The sequence below is a fragment of the Sarcophilus harrisii genome, chromosome 1, assembly GCF_902635505.1.
Source record: "Sarcophilus harrisii chromosome 1, mSarHar1.11, whole genome shotgun sequence".
Taxonomy (NCBI): domain Eukaryota; kingdom Metazoa; phylum Chordata; class Mammalia; order Dasyuromorphia; family Dasyuridae; genus Sarcophilus; species Sarcophilus harrisii.
This window is the reverse complement of record NC_045426.1, coordinates 688,833,587-688,855,887: the sequence shown is the minus strand read 5'-3', so window position 1 is coordinate 688,855,887 and position 22,301 is coordinate 688,833,587. Positions and strand designations below refer to the sequence as shown.

The following is a 22,301-nucleotide window of genomic DNA, read 5'->3' as shown; positions in this document are numbered from 1 at the left end:
GCCTGGCTGGTTCATGTTGATTGGTTCTTTGAGAGTGATGACTTTTTTTCCCTTCATTTTCTTGATATCTACTATAAAATCTGGAACACAGTAAGTACTTAATAAATGTTTTGTGAGTAATTAAAGAATGGACTAAACCTTGAAGCTGAAGGCTTTGAAGGCCACAGGTTTTTCTTAACTCCAATTCAAATATATGTCAAGTGCCCTCTGCAACCCTATGCCAAGGGAAAGAGAGTCTCCATTTCTCTATGAACTTGCTCCTGGAGGATAGAATTTGTGCATTGATAAGGAAATATGAGGTAATTGGAAGAGACTGAGAAAAACCCCTAAAAATTGGGAGGGGAAAAGGGAGGTGATGAGGATGGGGGAGTGTTCTGAAGGATTTGGGCAAAGGCATGGAGGCTAGAGATGAGTCTGGGGAAAAGTTAATGAGCTAGTTAAGAAGAACAAAATATGAATGAACGAATGAATGAGAAAACACTTGTTAAGCCCTGAAGACATGGAAGTGAGACAGTTCTTGTCCTCTGGAGTTTTTAGTCTAACTGGAGGCAGCCTACATAAGAAAGAGGGATTTGGGAGTGGAGACTTAAAGGGCAATTGTTTCTGGGAAGCCCCTCATACTCCAGTCTGAACTAGTCAGCAATAGAGTAGAATTTTAAAATAGAGTCCTCTAATTGGTGGAAGAAGTGGAGGGAATAGAGGCTAGGGACCCAGCAGACTAGCCTCTGGAGGCTGGGTCCCGAGGTTGCCCTTCTAGGAGGGGAGTAGGATAAGCTGGCTGATGTGTGATGGGCCAGCTACACATCAGGGATGTGCCATGGGTCGGTGGAGTTTGTTGGGACATGAGTAGGATCGGGTGAAGGAGCTGCCCTTGGAGATGCAACAGGTGTTTATTAAATACCTACTGTGTGCTAAGTACTGGAAATACAAAGGCACACAAAAATAGAGTTGACAGTTTAGCCTCAAAGAGCTTATGTTCTTATAGAGGATTGAGGATGAAAAGGAACTGTTCCAAGGTAACTCACAGCTCCAGATCAGATCTTACCTCTTTTATGTCACAGGTAAAGTGATGCAACTTTATTCTTGGGAATAAACCAGTTTATTCTTGGGAACTGCTAAAATGAGAATCACAATTGGGTCAGTCTCCCAGACTGTTTTGTTAGCATCTTTAAGGACAGTCACAATTTTTGACATAATCCTGATGGGAAATTCAGCTTTCCCAGACTGTCTTTAAGACAGTTTCAACATCTCAATACAAATCCTTGTTACTCCTAGATGCCGCCTCTGGTTCCCTGAAACGTGTACTCTCCAAAATTAAGGCCCCCCCATTCATTCATGACTCTGCATTGTATTTGCTTGAGCTTGGATGTGCCCTGCATGTAATAAAAGCAAAATTTCTCTTATCTGTGATGGGTACCTCTGTCACTCTTGTTCCATGTCATGAACCGAATCTTCATTACACTATTTTTATGTTATAATAATGCTCTCCCAAATCTATTTTATGGTACCATTTCTGTTACCTTTGTTACCACTTCACCTGGAGGGCCGTCATCACCTCTCACCTGGACTTTTGAAATGGCCTCCTAAATGGTCTCCTTGCCTCAAGTCTGTCCCCAAAATGATTTTCTTAAAGTACGTTTTTGATTATGTCAGACCATGCTCCAACTCAATACAGCTTGCTATGAGCTAAGCACTGGAAATACAAATGCATACAAAAAGAAAGACAATGCTTAATCTTAAAGCGCTTATATTCTAATGGATAACTGTAGATGAAAAGGAACTGAAAAAAAATATAAATACTACCTCTCTGATTTTATGGTCCCCTTTGAGAAAAAACAACAGTTATATCTATATGGGTAGCTATATATGTGTGTACACATATATACACACACACATATATATACATATACAATATAAATTGTGCATGCTTTTTAGCATGATATTTTCAGTAATGTTGCCAGATGCTTTCAATGAGGATGAACACGGCATAAAGGTCAGCTAAGGCACTGATGGGAAATTATTAAACTTGAAAAGGCTAAAGACCAAGACTAAAGTGAAGGGAGAGTTGTTTGCAGTTATGGCAGTGATGGAAAATTATTTAACTTGAAAAGGCTACAGTCCAAGTGGAGGGAGAATTGTTTGCAACAAAGACACTGATGGGAAATTATTTAACTTGAAAAGTTAAATAGACCAAGACTAAAGTGGAAGGAGAGTTGGTGCATGGTTTTTGGTTTGCAATTGATTGTGTACTGAATGCAACCTCTGAGGCTGAGATATAACAAAGTATGGATCAATTCTCTGTTGTTTGTGCTAATTTTGACCTAACAACATAAAGAAAACAGTTTCTCCACCAGCCAGAAGCACACCCTCCATACATGAAACCATTGGTTACAACTAATCCATTTGTAGTTAAGTTCATTTGCCTTGGCAGTATACTTTCCAGGGACGTATACATAGGTGATGGGGTTGATCCATGCATTGCCAGATGCATGTTCAGTGTTTGGGAGGCTCTGAAGGGAAGCATGTGAGAGAAGAGATATTAGACTGATCAATAAACTGAAGATCCACAGAGCCATTGTTCTGATCTCATTGTCGAAACCTGGATAGTCTACGGCACTGTCAAAAAATGGAATCGCTTCCATTTGAGTTATCTGGGGAAGATTCTGAAGACCCTTAGGCAGGACAGGGAATGGACAGTGATGGAAGCAGAATTGAGGTAGCTTAAAAGAAACATGAGATGCGTAAATTGAAAGCCATCTCCACTCAAAAATTCATACGGACTATTTGCACCTGAACTGTGGTAGAGACTTTCAAGCTCATGTTGGTCTAATCAGCCACAGTTGGATGGATCCTACCTTGACCCCAACATAGTGGTACCAAGCACAAAGGACAATAACCAACCAATATATATACATCTCCCCTGCTAGATTGAATGTAATCTGGGAGGGAGGCAGAATTTATCTCACTTTTTTTGTATCCCCAATACCTAGCACACAATGGTGGATGTTTAATATGCGTTTGCTGATTCATTGAGAATTATTCAAGAAAGGGGCACAGAATGACTTTGTTACAATCTTATTAAACCTAACATAATAAATCTCAACAGTTGGGCGAGTTAGAGTTGGGGAGGAGGGAATCAGTTGAGTAAATTAAATCACCCTCTCCATTTAAAGGAAATGTCAAGATGCTAAGCCTTGAATACATATGATACGTTTAACATGTGAGAATACATTTGGATTCTTCACTGGATATGAGCAAGACCTACTAGACATTGCCTTGAATCAACCAAAGTATTTCAGTTAATTCTGTTTGTTCAGTTAGTTCAATTAGGTTCTGATTAGGTGAAGGACTGGGTCACACCTGAAGAGCTGATTGTGATGTTGGGGGGGGCGTCATTCAGAACTTAAAGGACTGGAGATTTTTGAGAGCTGGGCAGTGAAAGGAAGGAGCAGGCATACTGAGAGCTGATCCAGAAAGAATCAGCAATGCAAGTGAAACAAGAAGGAAATAGGGAAGAAAAGGGAGAGGTCAAGGAGGGACATGGTCCCTCCCCACAGGAAAGTCAGAGAGGACTACCTGAGCTTGGTACAGTTGGATCATCTCCTTAAGCAGTATGGAAGTTGCTCTATCCACTCTGGTGTCCACCTGTTTGTAGATATGTATTCTGTCACTTCTTTATCAAATATCTCCAGTAATCTGAGTTTTCCCTCAACTACAAAGAGGCCAAAGGCTTTGTCATTCTTGAGTCATTTCAGTTATGTCTTAACCTCTGCCCTAAACCCTATTTGGGGGTTTCTTGGCAGAGATGCTGTAGTGATTTGCCATTTCCTTCTCCAGCTCATTTTATAGATAAAAAAACTGAGGTAAATGGAGTAAACTGACTTTTTTTGTGATTTTATTTGGGAGTTTCTTAGCAGAGATAGTGGAGTGGCTTGCCATTTCCTTCTCCAGCTAAACAGGTAATCTGATGTTTTTGTGATCTTATTTGGCAGTTTCTTGGCAAAGATACTGGAGTGGCTTGTCATTTCCTTCTCTAGCTCATTTTACAGATGAGGAAACTGAGGTAAACAGGGTAAACTGACAGTTTTGTGAGATTATTTGAGGGTTTCTTGGCAGAGAATTTGCTATTTCTTCCAGGTAAACAGGATAAACTGACGTTTTTGTGATCTTATTTGGGGATTTCTTGGCAAAGATACTGGAGTGGCTTGCCATTCCTTCTCCAGCTCATTTTACAGATGAGGAAACTGAGGTAAACAAAATAAACTGATGATTTTATGATCTTATTTGGGGATTTCTTGGCAGAAATACTGGACTGGCTTGCCATTTCCTTCTTCAGCTCATTTTACAGATGAGGAAACTGAGGTAGACAGAGATAAATTGACTTGTCCACAGTCACACAGCCAGTAAATATTGAGGTTCGATTTGAATACAGGTGTTCCTGACTCCAAGCCTAGAACTCTATCTATTGTGCCAATTGTTTCTATTCCTACTTATTTATTTCCTCCCTTTGTTACATTTTCTCCATTTAAAGGATTATAGTTTTTTTTTAAGGAATCATAGAACTAGAACAATTTCAGAGATCATCTAGTACAATCCCTCAGTTTTTCAGAGGAACAAACTAAGGTCCAGAGGTTTGAAGGGACTTGCTTAATAATAAAATAGGAGTATATATTCAACCCAGCTCTTCCAATCCCAAGTCACTGTAGCACACTGAAAAGTTGCAGCCCCATCAAGTGTTAACTTGGGGGGTAGATGACCACTGCCTGTGATGTCCAAGGAGAGCTCTGTTTCCATGGCATTCGTCCCAGCGCTGGAGAAGCTAGCTGATAGTCATTAAAAATAAATTCCCCAGCCTTCTCTCCCTGCACCTTGTAGCAGACAAATAAGCTTAAATTCCTAGTGAACATATAGATTTATTAATTTATCAAGAGTAAAGCCCCAAGCACGGGTGTGGAAACTACAAGCAGCTATACTGTCTGGATCTATGTAAGGTCACTTTTCTCGTTAAGGAAACAAAAGGACGAAAAATGGAAACACTAGGCCGGCTAATCCCCTTCTAAAATGGGAAGTGGGAGTCAATGGCACATGTAACCAGAGAGGTGTATTTAATCCAGAGAAAACTAATTGAATTGTGACTCAAATTTAGAGTTGTCTTCCCATTTCTCCTAATAGTCCCCTTCCTTTCCAGAAGGACTCAGTTTTCCTCATAGGGAAAATGGAGGGGTGGGCAGCAATGGATGTTTACAGAGTGAGGGGGATAGTATTGTTAAGGAATAAATTCTTTGATGGGGAGGTGAGCACTAGAGAAATTATGAGTAGATCATTTTTTTTTTGGTTTGTCTGTTCTTTCTCTTAAGAGGAAATGGATTCAAGATCTGGATTCAAATCATTGATATATGATTTTGGGGACACATCCTTAAAAATTTTTAAGATTCTTCCTCTGAAAAAACAAGGAGATTGGACTAAATGACTTCTAAAATGGCTACCAGTGCTGACATTGTTTTCTATATGTTCTGAAACCCATTCTAGCTCTAACATTCCATATTCTAACATTCTCGAGGGGGTCTCCCAGCTCTAAGTTTTAGCACTCTGTGCATTAAGGCTGACAGGCTCCCATGTTGCCAATGCTGATCAGGGAATCCAGAGATTTCAACAGGAGCATTGAGGGATTAGGAAAAGATGGGGAGGGGGATTAAGCAGAACTGGGCTACCACTGTCCTCAGAGGCAGAGCAAGGTTCCGTATCGTCTCAGAAAAGTTTCTTAGGCTTAAGATTTCAAACCAGCCCTGGGACAGAACTCCTGGATTTATCATTATTAATTATTATCTAGTTTAATTATAATTATTATCCTCAACATCATTATTAATAATGATCATACTTAATATAATTATTAATATCACTCCCTACCATATTGTTAATAATACTCATCATAAATCAGATTATTTGTTATTCATTACACGTTTTTAAGTATCTGCTATGTGCCAGTCACTGTGCTTAGTTCTAGGGATAAAATGACAAAATCGGGATTAGAGATTCTGAGCTGGAAGAACCTTAGAGACCATCTACTGTAATTATATTAGCTAACATTTACACAGTGCTTTATAAGTTACAAAGCACTTTACAAATATTATCTCATTTGAGCCGCACAAAACCCTGCAAGGTGGGTGCTTTTACTATTTCTACTTGCAGCAGAGATGAAGGATCTTGACTAGGGTCACATGGCTTGTAAATACCTGGATCTTCCAGATCTAGCACTATCCACTGCTCCACCCAGCTCCTTTACTCTAATCCCTTTATTTTTACAAGATGTGAAAACTGAGGCCCAGGAAGCAGATCCAGATTCAAAACCATATTGCTTGTACTCTAGCCATCATCAGACAACCTGCTCATCTTCCTCCCTTTCAGGTTCACCTTTCTGGGTTCCCTTATTAGAATGTAAGCTCCCTGAGGACAGGAGCTATGTTTTGATTACTTCTATTTGTATCTCTGGTATCTATCACAGTACCTGGCACATAGGAGATATCTAATAAGTGCTTTATCATTCATTCATTCATTCATTCAAAATTTAGAATCCTTTCTACTGAATTTAAATCTGGCTTCAGACATTCACTAGTTGTGTGATTCTGGGCAAGTCACTTCATCCTGTTTATCTCAGTTTCCTTATCTGTAAAATAAGCTAGCGAAGAAATGGCAAACCACTCCAGTATCTTTGTCAAGAAAACCCCAGATGGAATCATGAAGAATTTGACGTGACTGAAAGGGCTGAACAACTACTGATAAATCTATTGCTTATGATTATTTTTCCAAATCTACCCCTCAATTCAGAACTTGGTCTTTGCTTGGATCTGGGGTTTGATTTTGGGGGTTTGATTTTTCTACAAAGCTTCTCAAGGAGCATGTGTTCTTGAAGGAGGTCAGGAGAGGTGGAGTGAGATTTATTACAAATTGAATATGGATAGGCCATGGAGAATGGATTTTTTTTTGCCTTAAAACATTTGCATTTGTAATAAATCATAGAAAAAAAGTAAGAAAGTGTACTTTTTTTCTTCCAACTTTTCTCGATGCCCCTGAACTCTATACTCTAAAAGACTACAACCTGCCTAGCACCAGATGTAGAATTATTTTGTTTACAATTATTTTCTCTTCAACTTGTTCTGTTGTGCCTTAAAAAGCAGAGCTAATAGATTGGGGAGAAGTTGCAAAGTGACCAATTTAGTATGGCGCTCAGGAACAACTCCCTAGCATTCAGAATTGTCCTACAGTAGAATGGACAGCAAATAACCCAATATACATATATATATATATGTATATTGGGTTATTTGCTGTCTGAGTGAGGGGATGGGAGGAAAGGAAGGAGAAAAAATTTGGAACGCAAGGTTTTGCAAGGATGAATGGTAAAAACTATCTGCATTGGGGCAGCTAGGTGGCACAGTGGATAGAGCACCAGCCCTGAAGTCAGGAGGACCTGAGTTCAAATATGATCCCAGACACTTAATACTTCCTAGCTGTGTGACCCTAGGCAAGTCACTTAACCCCAATTACCTCAGCAAAAAAAAAAAAAGAAAAAAAATCTGCATTTATTTTGAAAATAAAAATCTATTATTTAAAAAATAAAATTATGTAGATACATTTAAGCTTAATCTGTGTTATTAACACTTTCTTAAAGTCTAAAAACAATCCAAAAATAAATCAAGCCCTGAGTTGTAAAAATTTCTTCTATGTAAATAAAAACTCATATTGAAAATTTAACAATTCAGTTCTCATAAGCAATCAGATCTGACTCCAGGTCACCCCACAACATCCTCCCAAACAGGTGATTCAGGATCTGCTTGAATACCCTCCAGCAGAGCATCTGTTCCCTCCCAAAGCAGTCCATTCTACTGTAGGACAATTCTGAATGCTAGGGAGTTGTTCCTGAGCGCCATACTAAATTGGTCACTTTGCAACTTCTCCCCGATCATTGTTAAATATTTACCAGGATACTTCTGTGGATTCCTTCTGGATGGATAAGGTGGATGCTGAGGTCTCTGTCAATGCTTAAAAATTTCTGATTCCCCTGATGTTAGCTCTAAATGTATTCCTTTGGAGGTAAAAGGAGGGAACCAGTTTCTGGAAGATATTTGGCTTGATTGCAATCATTGGTTCCTATTCCTGCTTTATCTTCTGTCTCCAGCTCAGGAGCTTTGCTATCCTGGCCTTTTAAATATGGTTGACTCTTGTCTGCTTCTGAGTGAGAGGTGTGTGTGTGTGTGTGTGTGTGTGTGTGTGTGTGATAATAGAAGCAAAATGGAGTCTTGGAAAGAACACTGGACTTATGATAGAAAGGTAGGGGTCCAGCACATTTGTACAATCAGTTACTATAGACTTTGAGGCTAGTGGATCTCTTGAACTTAGGGGTTCTGAGCCTCAGTGGGCCAAATCATTGTACAGTTGGCAATTCCATTATTTGGGATCAATATATGAGGTCCTGAAATTGAGACCTCCAGATCACCTGTGGGAAGGTGAATGAGTCCACCTAATCAGAAACTCAAGTCAGTGGTAGCTCAGGCCCATAAATGACCCCTGCATTTCTATCTAGAGTGAAATAAGAGACCCAATCTTAAAAAAGATAAGGATTCATTGATACCATCAACATGGAAACTTTCTTGCACGAAATTCCCTCCATCCATATATCCGTACAGACTAACAGCTTATTGGTAACTTCTGGACCTAGAACAGGAGTTCTTAACTTCAAAATTGTGAATTTATTACATTTAAAAATATTTTGATAAATATTTCAATATAATTAATAGTCTTATGTATTTTATGCAGTCAGAAACATTATTTGGAGAAAGAATCCATAGGCTTCATTTAGACAAAGAAGACCATATTACAAAAAAGATTAGAGAGAATTGTCTGGGATGTTAAGGTCCCTTGTTGAAGACCTAGTTGAATGGCTCCCTAACCCTAACTCATGTTTCCTTTGAAACCAGCCTCCAGCTGTTCCATATTTTCTGAATCGTTAATATCACTGTTAAAATATACTCTAGTGTAATATGATCCAATGTTCTAATATAGCCCAAATGATTTATTATCAAAAAACCAATGGCTCATTCAGAGGCAGGATGGTTTAATGGAAAAAGAGCCAAATTTGGGATGCTGGACATAGAGTCACAGGACTAGAGCTCAAATTGCAGTCTTGTCATTTATTAATAAGTTGTGTCACCTTGGGTGAGACATTTTCCCATCTGTAGAAAGAAGGGTTTGGGCTAGGTGACTTCTGAGTTTTTTTCTAGCTTAGATTTGTAATCCTATGATTCTCATCACCCTACCTGTATGACTTTGATGAGATTATATATCATAAGAGGCTTAGTTGAAGGAATTGAGGTATTTAGCATAGACAGAGAGAACATGATAGATGGCTTCAAATATCTGAAGAGAGCCATATAGTAAGTACCAGAGTCAAGGTTTAAACATATGTTTAAATATGTATGGAACTACCTGCCATCTAGGGGAGGGGGTGGAGGGAAGGAGGGGAAAAGTTGGAACAGAGGTTTTAAAAGCAAGGATCAATCTTGAAAAATTACCCGTGTATATGTTTTGTCAATAAAAAGCTATAATAAAAAAAAATAAGTGGAATGCAAGAATAAGCAAGCTTCTGCTGTTATTCATCCTTCATTTTCTAAGAGACCCAATGATATCATGGGGTGATGTCTTGACCTAGGATAGCTACATTTGAAAGGAATAGATAAGTGCTTTAAGGTCACTTGTGATGGGGGTTGAGCCATTCTTTCATCTGAGATATTCTGTTACTCTCAGTTTCACGTTCGAAGATGGATCCAACTGATTCTCTTGGACTGTAGGGGATAGACAGAACTCAGAACAGTGGGTACAAGTGCCAAAGTGGCAAATTTATCCTTGATGTAGAGAAGAAGTCCCCAACAATTCAAGCTGTCCCCAAATGGAATGAGCTCTCTTGGAAGGACCTGGGTTTGCTCCCACTGGAGGTAGTATTCAAGCAAAGGCTGGATAGCCACTTGTAAGGTACATTATAGTGGGAATTCTCCCAAGTATACACTGGACTCAATGGCCACTGCTGTCCTTACAGATGCTGAAATTCTATGGGGAAAAGGTGTAAAATGGAAAGTTTGGGGGATTGGACCAGATGAACTCTAAGGATTCTATAGCTCAAAATTCTATGTTCTTCTTCTTTTTTTTTTTTTTTAAAGTGGAATGCAATTTATACTCTTTTTGTTATTGTTTGCTTGCATTTTTGTTTTTCTTCCCAGGTTATTTTTACCTTCTTTCTAAATCCGATTTTTCTTGTGCAGCAAGACAACTGTATAAATATGTATACATATATTGTATTTAACATATACTTTAACATATTTAACATGTATGGGACTACCTGCCATCTAGGGGAAAGGGTGGAGGGAAGGAGGGGAAAAGTTGGAACGGAAGTTTCTGCAAGGGTCAATGTTGAAAAACTACCCATACATATGTTTTGTATATAAAAAGCTATAATAAAAAAATTAGGTGAGATGCAAGAATAAGCAAGCTTCTGCTGGTGTTCATCCTTCATTTTCTAAAAGACTCAGTGACATCACGGGATGATGTCTTGACCTGGGATAGCTACATTTGGAGGTAATAAATAAGGGCTTCAGGGTCACCTGTGATGGGGGTTGAGCCATTCTTTCATCTGAGATATTCTGTCATTCTATAACAAACCAAACATATCCTTCCAAACTCTGCTCGAATTTCAGTCTTGAACTTCCCATTTCTCTGGCAAATCTCTCTCACTTAAGCATATACTTTAGCTAAGCACTCATAGTTTCCTTTCCTATTTATTTTTTGCCTGTATTTGTCATATTGTTGAGATCATGTCACATGAGGACTGGTGGAAGGCACCTATTTATAGGACTAGGTGCTTCTTAAAGAATCATAACAGAAACTACAGATCTGGAACTATAAAACACACTATAGACCTGAGTCCCTCCTGTTACAGAAAAGGAAACTGAGTTCTAGTAAGGTTAGCCAACTTGACCAAGACCACACCTGTTAATGTCTTGGCAGAGAAGTCCTAGAGAGTTGTCTCTGAGGTAAAGAAGTTAAGGGTGAGAGCCACACATGAAGTACCAGAGTCAAGATTTAAACGGGTGCTTTCTGGACTCCCAGTCCAGCATTCATTTGACTCCCCAACTGTGCCTCTATTCTATATGTGTGTTCTGGGGGGAGGTTCATGTTTATTTCAAAAAACTTTCATTGCTCTTAATTAACCAGTATTTATTAAGACTCTATTACATGCCAGTCACTATACTAAGCATTTTACAAATATTATCTCATTTAATGCTCACCACAAACCTGGGGGATAGATTATTATCCCCATTTTATAGGTGAGGAAACTGGGGCAAAGAGACATCAAGTGATTTACCAAGGTCACACAGCCAGCAAGTGTGTGAGGTCAGATTGGAACTGAGATTTTCCTGACTCCCAATTATCTATGGCGACAACTAGCTGCCTCTAAATACTAAATTGTTAATACGCTATCCTTGCTGCACAAATGTGCGAAAATGGCTGGGCTGGGTTGGGGAGGGAGAGAAGATAATTGGTTCAGGAATTGAACATGATGTATTTTACCCATATTATAGAATGTCAGGGCTGGGAGGGGTCTTGGAACAGGGGATGTCAGAGATGAGAGGGGTCTGCGAACAGGGAATGTCAGGGCTTGTCATCTTGCTCCCTGACTGGCACGGAGCTCTATCAAAGTGTAACTCATCCCAGCCTCACTTTGTCTTGGGGGTCCAGGGGTCCTGAAAATAACACTTACCCATATTCAGGCACCAGGAATCTCCACTGCCATAGCTTCCTGCCTCTCAGTGGGGTCAAGAGCTTGGTTAGCAGGGCTATGGTCCCCCAGCCCCATCTCCCAGCCAAAAGAGAAGCACACAGCCCAAAGTTATTATACAATTCTGTATTTTTAGTGGCTTGTTTACAGAACTTGTTCATTTTTAAAATTTTTAACAAAGTTCGTCAATCTCTCATAGAAACTTTTTTTTTTTTCCGTACAGTACATGAGGCCAACGGAAGGTGTTCACAGGCCCACTAGCTTTGAGTACAACAGGATTTCCATGTTCAAAGACCATACTAAGTGCTTATTCCAATCCCGTTCCACTAAAGCTAAGGCTAGCACTCTATGAAGAGTAGTTTGCATGTATGTCTAGACCTCAGTATAGTGTTGGTTTTGACAGTAAAAATAGGTCCATTTCCATGGTTTGCTTGGTTCTGACGGGGCTATGGTCATGAAACGAAGGTGGTCTCTCTACTCCAGGTTCATTCCTTTTGAAAATCGGTCACTGTTAACTACTGCCAGAATATAAAAATACCTTCATTTGGATAAAAATGTATACAGTGGAAAACTCTTCGATGCATAGCCTGGGTGTGTGGAAAGGTTCGGTTTTCCCCGTCAGGGTTCGCCTGGGCCATTTGGTGCGGAGATTCTGCCTGGATGGCCGAGGGGCCTGTGGCCAGATGTGTTAGAATCATGTTCTCTGGAACAACCTTGTCTTCTTGCATCCTCCCTGTGGCATTCTGGTGCTTTGACAGAGTTCTTTCATTCCCTCCCTCCCCAAAGGCCCTCATCAGTCCTATCTCTTGAAGGCATTCAACTTTCCCTGCCTCTGGCTGTCCTGATTTAACTTTGGATTCAACCAATGGATCAGACAGTCTTTTAATGGAGAGGGAAAAATAATTTAAAAAGAAAATGTCAGTTCCACATGCCACCCATGTGGGGAAAACCCAAAAGAAACCTACAAAGCTTGCCACAGCTAAGAAGTTGGATACCACTCAAGTGGAGATGCTGACTTTGACTTTGATGGTCTTTGAGAGGGAATCTGGGGAGCAGCTCTTGCTTATTTACCCCTCCCCACTCTGGCCTCTGAGATGATGTCACTATCAAGTCACAGAGGAAGGGACCAGTCTATCCTACTTTCTGTGTTCTCCAGATCCAGTTCTCTAGACCTATATTTGAGTTTTGAATGCTGTCCAGCTGCCTCAAAACAAGATAGGTTTTCAGTTTCTTAGTCTAGCCCCAGGGCTAGAAGGATGATGAATTCTGTGGCTTTATTAAAAGATGAGAAAGGAGAGGATGATGGTGTCTCATCCCAGGGAAGGATAGAATTACGGCGGCATCTTACCCTGGGTACGCCCCAACTCTACTGGGGAAAATCTCCCAGATGTCATAACTGGGATTCCAAACTTGTGGGCAAAGACCTGCCTAAGCTTAGGTTTTATCAGTCTCTGTATTGTCTCCCTACTTCCTGCCACCCTCTCCCCCCCTGGGCTGGGATCCAGCCTTCTCTCCAAGCCCTTTGCCCCTTACCCACCTGCACTCATACACGGGGTCGCTCTGGGCATTGGAAAATGTTTTGTCCATGGACGGTGCTTGGCTTCTGTGGATTGCAGGTTTCTAACTAGAGGAAGTGTAAGGATTTTTTTTTTTTTTTTTATGTACCATGCTACATCTCGTTCGGGAAGGACTACTGCCGACATTTCTACAACATATACAACGGCACATGACATTCGGTGTTACAAGGGGTTTCAAAAAACATACCACCAGAACGAAATATATACTCGATGGCATCAAAGTTTGCATTTAGAGTCTTTTGGGACTTTTTTTTTCCTTTTTTTTTTCAACAGTCTTGGAAAGGGCAGTAGTAATGCACTGTCTCACAGACAAATATGGGGGGAAAAAACCCGCGCTTCAGAAGTAACTCCATTTGGTCAGTCTCATAGTGCTTTGTGATGGCTTTGAACAAATGTCTTCTTTAATCTCATCCAGTGGCAAACTACAAGACTTCAGAGACCGCCTGTCTCCGGACAACTGCTACATCGTCCTGACTTATAGCTCTCTTGAATATCAAAGCAGCTTAAACCATTAATAAATTCGAAAGGATCCTTTATTAAAATAGCTAAAAGAGGTCTATAAATATTTTCTTTTTTTTTTTCTTTCTAAAAGAGTTCTGAGTTTTCCCAGCAAGGATGGAATGGGGCTGAGCCCACCGCCACCGCCTGCAGGGACGTTGGTCAGGGTTGAAGAGAAGGCCTGACTCTGAAACTTCCCCCCTCCCCAACCCCCTCAAAATTTCATGGAATTAAAAAAAAAAACCACCCCCACAAATCACAGTCCACAGATAGAGTTTGATAGTTCTACTTCGTCCCCCTCCCCTGATCTCATCTCCCTCGGATGGAGGGCCTTGCCGCCTGAAGGAGTCTCGGGGAGCGGGCTCTGAATTTCAGAATTCCCACTCCATGGCCTCCTCACGGTTGGCGGCCCTCTCCAACCGGTGGATGATGTTGTTCAGATTGGCCATCTTCTCGTGCCGCCGCTGGGTGCTGGGGTTTGGCTTGGTGCCAGGGGGCAAGGCCCCCGCCGTCTCCGCAGAGGGGCTGGAACTCGGCACTTTGGCAAGGGTGGCGCCGGGCGGGGAGGGAGAGATGGGGGCCGAGGAGGAGGGCACAGGTGACACGGACATCAGGAGGCCCGGAGAGGAGGCAGCGGAGGGTGAGTTCAGGGACACCTCAAGGCTACAGCGGGAGGACTCAGAGGTGGATTTAAAGCTGATGGGGTCGGGGTGGAGCCGCTCCCCATCCTCAATCTCTTGGGGCAGGTGGAGGAGGGGGCAGTCTGGGGTGGCGGGTGCCTGGTGCATGCCGTTACCATGCAGGAGGGACCCCGGGGTCCTCTTCGGATCTTCCAGGACTGTGGGTTCTGGCACTTCTTCTTTGAGACTCGGGCCCTGGCTCTGGCCCATTTCTGCCTCCCCCGAGTCCTGAAGCCCCGAGTCCCCCTCTGCTTCCTCCGCCTCCTCCTGTTCCTGCTTGATCACGATCAAGGTCTTGCCCTGGGCAGGGAGAGGGGCAAAGCTGTCGCTGACACCCTGGACCTCAAGCTCCTGCACCGCAGGTTTCTGTTCTTCAGCCTCTGAGTCTGGGCTCGGTGGGGTGGGCCTCTGGTGGGAGTTGCTGGCTGGCGGGAAGCTGGGGCAGCTGCTCTGTTCCAGATCAGTATCGTTGTCCTGGGTGCCCTCCACCAGCATCTCTCGGCGCATCCTGGACCTGTGGCGGAAGCAGAACGTCAGTGGGAGGGGAGGCTGTTAGCCCCCCGGCCTTTCCTTATCATGAGCAACAGAAGTGAGAGGAGCCGGAGGCATTAAGTTAAATCTGCCACTTTCTTCAGCAAATAAGTCAGATGATTAATTATTCTACTATAATTGATTTAAACCAATAAGTACATTTGTAAAAAGCACTTATTAGGTGCCAGGGACTGGGCTAAACTTGGGCCTACAAAGAAAGGCAAAAACATGAATCCTGCTCTCACAAAACTCCCAATATAATGATTTGTACTACAGAACAAGAGGATGGCCAAGCTGGGAGGAGCCTTGTGTTAGAGCTGGGAGGGCACTTAGAACAACTAATGACAGAGCAAGGAGGGGACTTAGAACAGGGGATGTCAGAGCAGGGAGGGGACTTAGAACAAGGAGTGACAGAGCTGGCAGAAGCTTTAGAACAAGAAATGTCAGAACTAGAAGGGACAAGATATTTCAGAGGTGGGATGGGATTTAGAACAGGGGATTTCAGAACTTGCGGGGGAGGGCTATAGAACAGGGGATGTCAGTTAGCGGGGATCTTAGGACAGGGGATGTCAGGGCTGGGAGGGGACTTAGAATATAATATGTTAGAGCAGGAAGTGACTTCAACTTTCTCATCTTACAAGACAATAAACTCAGGCTCAGAAATGAAGGGATGTGACCAAGGTCATTGTGCATGAACACTGTGCAGATGCTGGGCTGGACCCCAGTCTTCTACCCCCCAGTTTGGGGCTCTCTCCACTGCCCTCAAAAGCCATTATAAATTGCCCCCAAATGGGCTGACTGAAACCAGGAACCCTGAGCAGGGGACCATGAGATTGGTCCATCCTTTGCCCATTTCTGCTTAGCTCCCCAGGGGTCTGGGGGAGTATCCTGTACTTGCAGCCAAGTTTTCATCTGGGACCTGTTTCCCTGCCCATCCTGCTCAGATCTGGTCAGGGGATGCAGTATCTTCATATCCTTATGAAGGGCATTCTGCTCCATTTGGAGTCATGGTAGGGGAAAGGCTGGACTTGGGACTGGGCTGACCTGGGCTTGAACACTGCCTGGGTCACTAGAACCCAAGGCAGGCCACTCAGGGTGCTCCTGAGAGAGCGATGGGGGGGGGGCCTCTGAGCTTCCTTCTAGCCCACCACTGCTGCCTCTTCTGACCCAGAAGGTCCCCTTCCGCCTTTCCTTAATGCTGTCTTTGTCCTTTGCCCTTTTAATCAGAAGGATCCCCTGGGATGGGGAGAGAGAATGGCTTAGGTGAAAAGCTTCCAAACTGACTTGGGGGTGGTTGGTTGTCTAAGACTCCCAAACTATAACCCAAGCCCCTTCATTGCCCAAGAAGATGCGAGTACTGTGACCACTTGGACCACTGAGCTAGGGACCAAAAAGTGATCTCAACGGGATGGATCTGATTTCTCAATTACAGGGCCTGTGCTACCTTCTCTGCCTTCCCACCCTCACCCCCCTATTATTATTTATGGGAGAAATCACCAAATCAATCAATCAATTTATTTATTTATTATGAGGCAAGTGGAGTTAAATGACTTGTCCAGAGTTACACAGCTAGTAAGGCTGAATCCAGGACTGATGCTCTATCCACTTTGCCACCTAGTGGTCCCTAGCAAATTAGCAAAGCAAATTAAAACCTCAAAGCCCTGGGCTCAGTAACAGAAGAAAAGAAATCTAGTTCTAATCCTCACTTGACCATCCCATTCATTCTTTTGTCCAATGACCCCAGTTGCCCCCTCCTCCTTTCATTTTTACCTGGCTGCTCCCACTCCCATCCTTCACTTTGTCCCATATATCCATTCTTTCAGCTCTCACTCTCTCATCCTTCCATCCTACGCATAAGCCATCCCACTCGCTCCATTCTCAGGATTTCAGCCTTTCCTTGTTATTCATTTAGACACCCTTCCCCTGCCCCTCTCCTCATCAGAGCCATCTCTCCATGCCCTGACCTACTTTCTCTATCCCAGTCATTCTTTCCTCTTCTGACCCACCCCCCCGACCTCACCTCCCCTCCTCCTCCATCCCTCCAGTCACTTGACCTAAGTTCCCACTTATTTATTCCATCCTCTTTACCCCTTCCTCCTGCTCCCCTTCTTCCATCTCCTGTTCTCAGTTATCTGCTCTTTTCCCCCAACTTTATTCCCCCCCCTCCAGTTCACCCAAATGCCCCTACTCCCTCTGCCCTGTCCATTCTTCTCCTCCTGACCATAACTGGTCTTGCTTTTCCCATATAGAATGCTCCATAGGTTTGCAAAGCCCATAGCTGGTGTTTTATAAACCTTTTAGGTACCTAGGACAGAGGAGCAGTGAGTGAATAGGGGGTTGGACCTGGAAATAATCGGACCTGGCTTCAGATCTACCTCAGACACTATTTATTCCTCCCTCTCCTGAACCCATCACTCTCACTTATCTGGTCCCTCTATTCCCTCCTCTGTCTCAATGACCCCAGTCTTCACTGATTATAACATTGATCCCTGACTCCCATTTTTGGGTCCCCTCCATTTACCTTTATGGCGTACAGCCCTCAGTCTTTCTGGTTCTAATCATCTCCACCCTTTCCAGCATGACCATCCCTCTCTCTCTGACCTCAGCCACCTTTATTCCCTCCTCCCGACAGCGGATGTCCCTCCCCAGCTTCTCCACCCCCTTCAGTGCTGAGATCCCCAAATCACCTATAATTGTGGAACCAGTTGATGACGGTATTGGTTTTGAGGTTAAGCTGGAAAGAGAGCAGCTCGATGGTCTGTTGGGATGGGTAGGGCTCCAGTTGGTAAGCCTTTTTTAGGGCCTCCTTTTCCTCGGGGGCCAGGACCACCCTGGGCTTCTTAATCTGCAGGAGGCTCAGGTCCTGGGGCTGAAGTCCCGGGCTGGGGCACTCGGAGCGCGTGATGGGCGACTCGCTGTCGGAGCCGGTGCTGATGAGTCCGTAGCGGCGTTTCAGGTAGGCTGAGGGAGAAGCCCAGGCCAGGCATGTTGATTACATAGCCATCCTGATCCCCCAGAGCTAATTCTACCTCTAGGGACTCAAGAATATTAAGAATAAAAATAATAAAATGGTTTCTTCCCCCTTTCTCCTTTAAAATGTAAGCTCACTGAGGGCAAGGTCTTTTTGTTTTTGTGTCTCACCTGTGCCTAGCATACAGCAGACACTTAATAAAGGTTGGACTGGTTTTGGGCACTGGACCTGTGATGTCACTGATGGGGGGAGCTGCCAACGAAGAAGATCCATCTAGCATGGCCACCGAGCTGTAATTTACAGGTTGGAGGAGCTGTCCAGGGCCCATATGGCTAGGGAAGGCAAGGGGCAAGCCCTGAACTCGGGTCTTCAGAGGCCAGATTTCCATCCACTGTCTCACTCTGCTTTTCGGATCAGATTGTTATGGATACTGTTTCTTGAACTGAATCAGAACTGGGCTCAAAACTCAAAGGAGGAGAATGGGTAAATTTCCTTTGGGAAAATGAGCAGCGTTCTTAATGACCTTAAATTACTTCCTGAAACAAGAGTAATTTTTTTTTAGAGAACATTTTCACAATCAGGTTGTGAGTCACAGGATATTGCAGTCTCTGAAGGAATTATGAGTCTCCCCAAAGGCAATGGGGGTACCATGGTGGGCCTGAGGACCCAGCAGCAGATATCTCTGTCTCTATCCATCTATGTTTCTATCTGTCTAGTTTACCACTCTATTTGTCTATCCATCCATGCTTCTCTATCCAATCATCTACCTGTCTTTCTATCTATATATACATCATTAATGAATGTATCTATCTCTCTAGTCAATCACCTTTCATCTATGGATCCACCATCAATCAAAGAATCTATCTATTCAAGCCTGTATTATCTTTCTATCCATCATCAGTCAGTGGATCTATCCATCTTCTTTATCCAATTATCCCTATCTATCAATTCACCTGGCTAGCTACTTATCCCTCATCAATGTATCGATAGTCATTTATCCATCTCTCTCATCGTCTACCTACCTATTTATTTATCCATCGTCAATCAATGTATTTATCTCTCTGTCCACTATTAATGCAGTGATCCAATAATTATCAATCAATTATCCAAATCCATTATCAATCAACATGTCTTTCTATCCAGCCATCATCAATGTATTTATAGCTATCCATCTACGCCTCTCTATACAATCAATTAGCAATCCTATCCATAATCCATCAGTGTTTCTCTCTATTCAATCATCTTGCTATCCATCATTAATCAATACATCTATAATTTCTCTATCCAATCATCTATCTATCCATAACCCACCCATCTATCCATCTTCCATTCTCTATTTCAAACAAGATGTGATTTTATCTGCATAGGGATCTTCCTGTGAGCAAACTTCCTCTAACAATATAAATCAGTAGCTGCTCTTCACCTAATCTCCTTAGAGAGCTGTTTGGGCCATGGAGAAAGTTCTGTGACTTGCCCAGATAGAATGGGTCAGAAGCAAGACTAGAAGTAGGCCTTTCTGTGCCCCAAGACTGGCCTTCTCTTCACTGTACCACTCTGCCTTTCCAAAGGTAATCATCAGGAGAATAAACACCTGGAAAGGGAAGGATAATTAAGGGAAGTGTCATGAAGTGTAAGTGAGGTCCAACTGATGTGGAACACTCCTTCCTTCTATCTTGGAATTCTTTGAATATGAAAAGGCCTAGAGAGCAGGGTCCCTTAACCTAGGGTCCTCTAGATTTCAGGAGGTCTGTGAACTTGGATGGAGAACAAAATTACATCTTTATTTTCATTTACCTCTAGCTGAATTTCTATCTTACATTCATTAAAATGAAGACAAGTTATTCTCCTAAGAAGAGACTATTCAGAGGACTCTAAGAAGGGTTCATGATATAAAGAAAATGAAGAAACCCTGGCTTGGGGGGGGGGTGTCAGGTGGAAAAATTGATAGAAAGATGGAAACAAGCACCATACTGGATGTACTGTCAACTGTGTCAGTGTAGGGAGTGGCCCCATTGCTACTATCACAGAATCACTGAAATACTGAAATAATAACAATGATAATGCTAGGAAGAGCTGGATGGGCTGTGAGCTGTATTGGTATAGGGAGTACAGAGAGTAGCCCCATTGCTATGATCATAGAGTCACTGAAATACTGAAATAACAATAATCATAAGGCTGGGAAGGTCCGGATGGGTTGGGAACTGTATTGATGTAGAGAGTGCAGGGAATGGCCCCATTGCTCCTATCTGAAATACTGAAATAACAATAATAACAACAATAATAATAATGGATGGGTTATGAACTCCGTGGTGTAGAGAGTGCAGGGAATGACCCCATTGCTCCTATCTGAAATACTGAAATAACAACAACAACAACAACAACAATAATACTGCTGGGAAGGAATGGAAGGAACTCTGGTGTAGGGAGTGCAGGGAATGGCCCCGTTGCTCCTATCTGAAATACTGAACAACAACAATAATAATAACGCTGGGAAGGTCTGGCTGGGTTGTGAACTCTGTCAGTGTAGGGAGTACAGGGAATGGCTCTATTGCTATGGTCACAGAATCACTGAAATACTGAAATAATAATAATTATGGAAAGGTCTGGATGGTTTGTAAACTGTGGTGTAGGGAGTGCAGGGAATGGCCCCATTGCTATGATCACAGAATCACTGAAATACTGAACTAACAAAAGTAATAATAATCCTGGGGAGGTCTGGATGGGTTGTGAACTCTGTGGTGTAGGGAGTGCAGGGAATGGCCCCGTTGCTCCTATCTGAAAAACTGAACAATAATAATAATAATGCTGGGAAGATCTACATGAGTTGTGAACTCTGTCAGTGTAGGGAGTGCAGGGAATGGCCCCGTTGCTCCTATCTGAAATACTGAACTAACAAAAGTAATAATAAGGCTGGGAAGGTCTGGAAGGAACTCTGTGGTGTAGGGAGTACAGGGAATGGCCCCGTTGCTCCTATCTGAAATACTGAACTAACAAAAGTAATAATAATGCTGAGAAGGTCTGGATGGGTTGTGAACTCTGTCGGTCTAGGGAGTGCAGAGAAAGGTCCCATTGCTACTCTCTGAAATACTGAACAATAATAATAATGATAAAAAGTTTTGACATAATGAACATAAATTTATCCTCAGAGTCAGGAAGGCAAGTTCAAGTCTCATTTCTGACCCACGCTGGAGATGTGTTCCTGTGCAAAGCACTTAACTCCTTAGTAGCTTCAGGCATCTCTCCAGACTAAATTACAGAGCAAATAACAACTTGCATTGATAGAGGGGACCTGTTGCCTGGGGATTCCCTATACCAATGGAATCTTAAGTGTAGTACATTCCCTTTTCAACCTGATACTCCCCCTTCCGTGCCCTGCCAGGTTTTTTGGGTCATAGATCTAGGATCAGAAAGGATCATCTATTCCAGATCTCATTTTACAGAGGAAGAAGTTAAGGTCTGGACAGCTGAAATGCCTTGTCCAGGGTCACACAGGAAGCATGTGGAAGAGCACTGATTCGAACTCAGGTCCTGTTTGGGGTTCTCGGTAGTAAGGAGGATATTTATGAAACAGAATAATACAGCCTATTTCTATATTCTTATCATTGACATCAGTCATTATTATTGTCGGAGCCTAGATCTACTGATTTGATTTGATTCTTGAAGCCCAGAGAAGATAATTTTGGCTTCTGGATCTTTTTTCCCGTTCTGCTAACCGGGTCTCACCTTTCTTTTCCATCTTCTTCATGTCCCGGAGCTTCTCCACATTGTGGGGGTCATTCAGCCACAGCTGCATCCGCACGAAGGGCTCCCTGCCCTTCAGGCTTAGCTTGTGCCACGGTTTGGGGCGAGACAGGAGGTCCGACACCGAGCCCTGTGTCAAGCCCAGAATGCTCTCCCCAAAGAGCCGCTGACCTAGGGGTGGGAAGGAGGACTCCATCAGGGACCTGCAGGGGACTTAGAAGTCCTTTGGCAAAGGGGAGAAGTGCATATTTCAGGGCACCCCTGAAGGCTTCCACCCTCATCTCCAGAATTAATAATAGCAGGTCTGGTCCAATATAAACCCAACTGTCCCAAGTGACTACCCTACTGGACAGAGGGGATGCTAATGAGTATTAATTTAATGATGACTTTTTGTAAAGCTTTTTATAAATTTATAAATCGTTCACAAATAAACAAGCAAATAAATAAATGAACAGACAAATAAATTAATTCTCTAAGGG

At 42.8% G+C, this 22,301-nt stretch overlaps 1 protein-coding gene across 1 annotated transcript in view; it reads right to left on the bottom strand.

Moving 5' to 3' along the window:
* Window positions 1–13,916: 13,916 nt before the first annotated feature.
* The window catches only part of CUX2 (cut like homeobox 2), a 303,004-nt gene continuing 294,619 nt past the window's right edge, over window positions 13,917–22,301 (bottom strand). The window contains exons 21-23 of the mRNA XM_031948557.1: window positions 21,805–21,993; window positions 17,798–18,071; window positions 13,917–15,093 (exon numbers count right to left, since the gene is read on the bottom strand). Coding sequence (XP_031804417.1) covers window positions 14,271–15,093; window positions 17,798–18,071; window positions 21,805–21,993 — 1,286 coding nt within the window. The 3' untranslated portion in view covers window positions 13,917–14,270. The remainder of the gene's footprint in view (window positions 15,094–17,797; window positions 18,072–21,804; window positions 21,994–22,301) is intronic.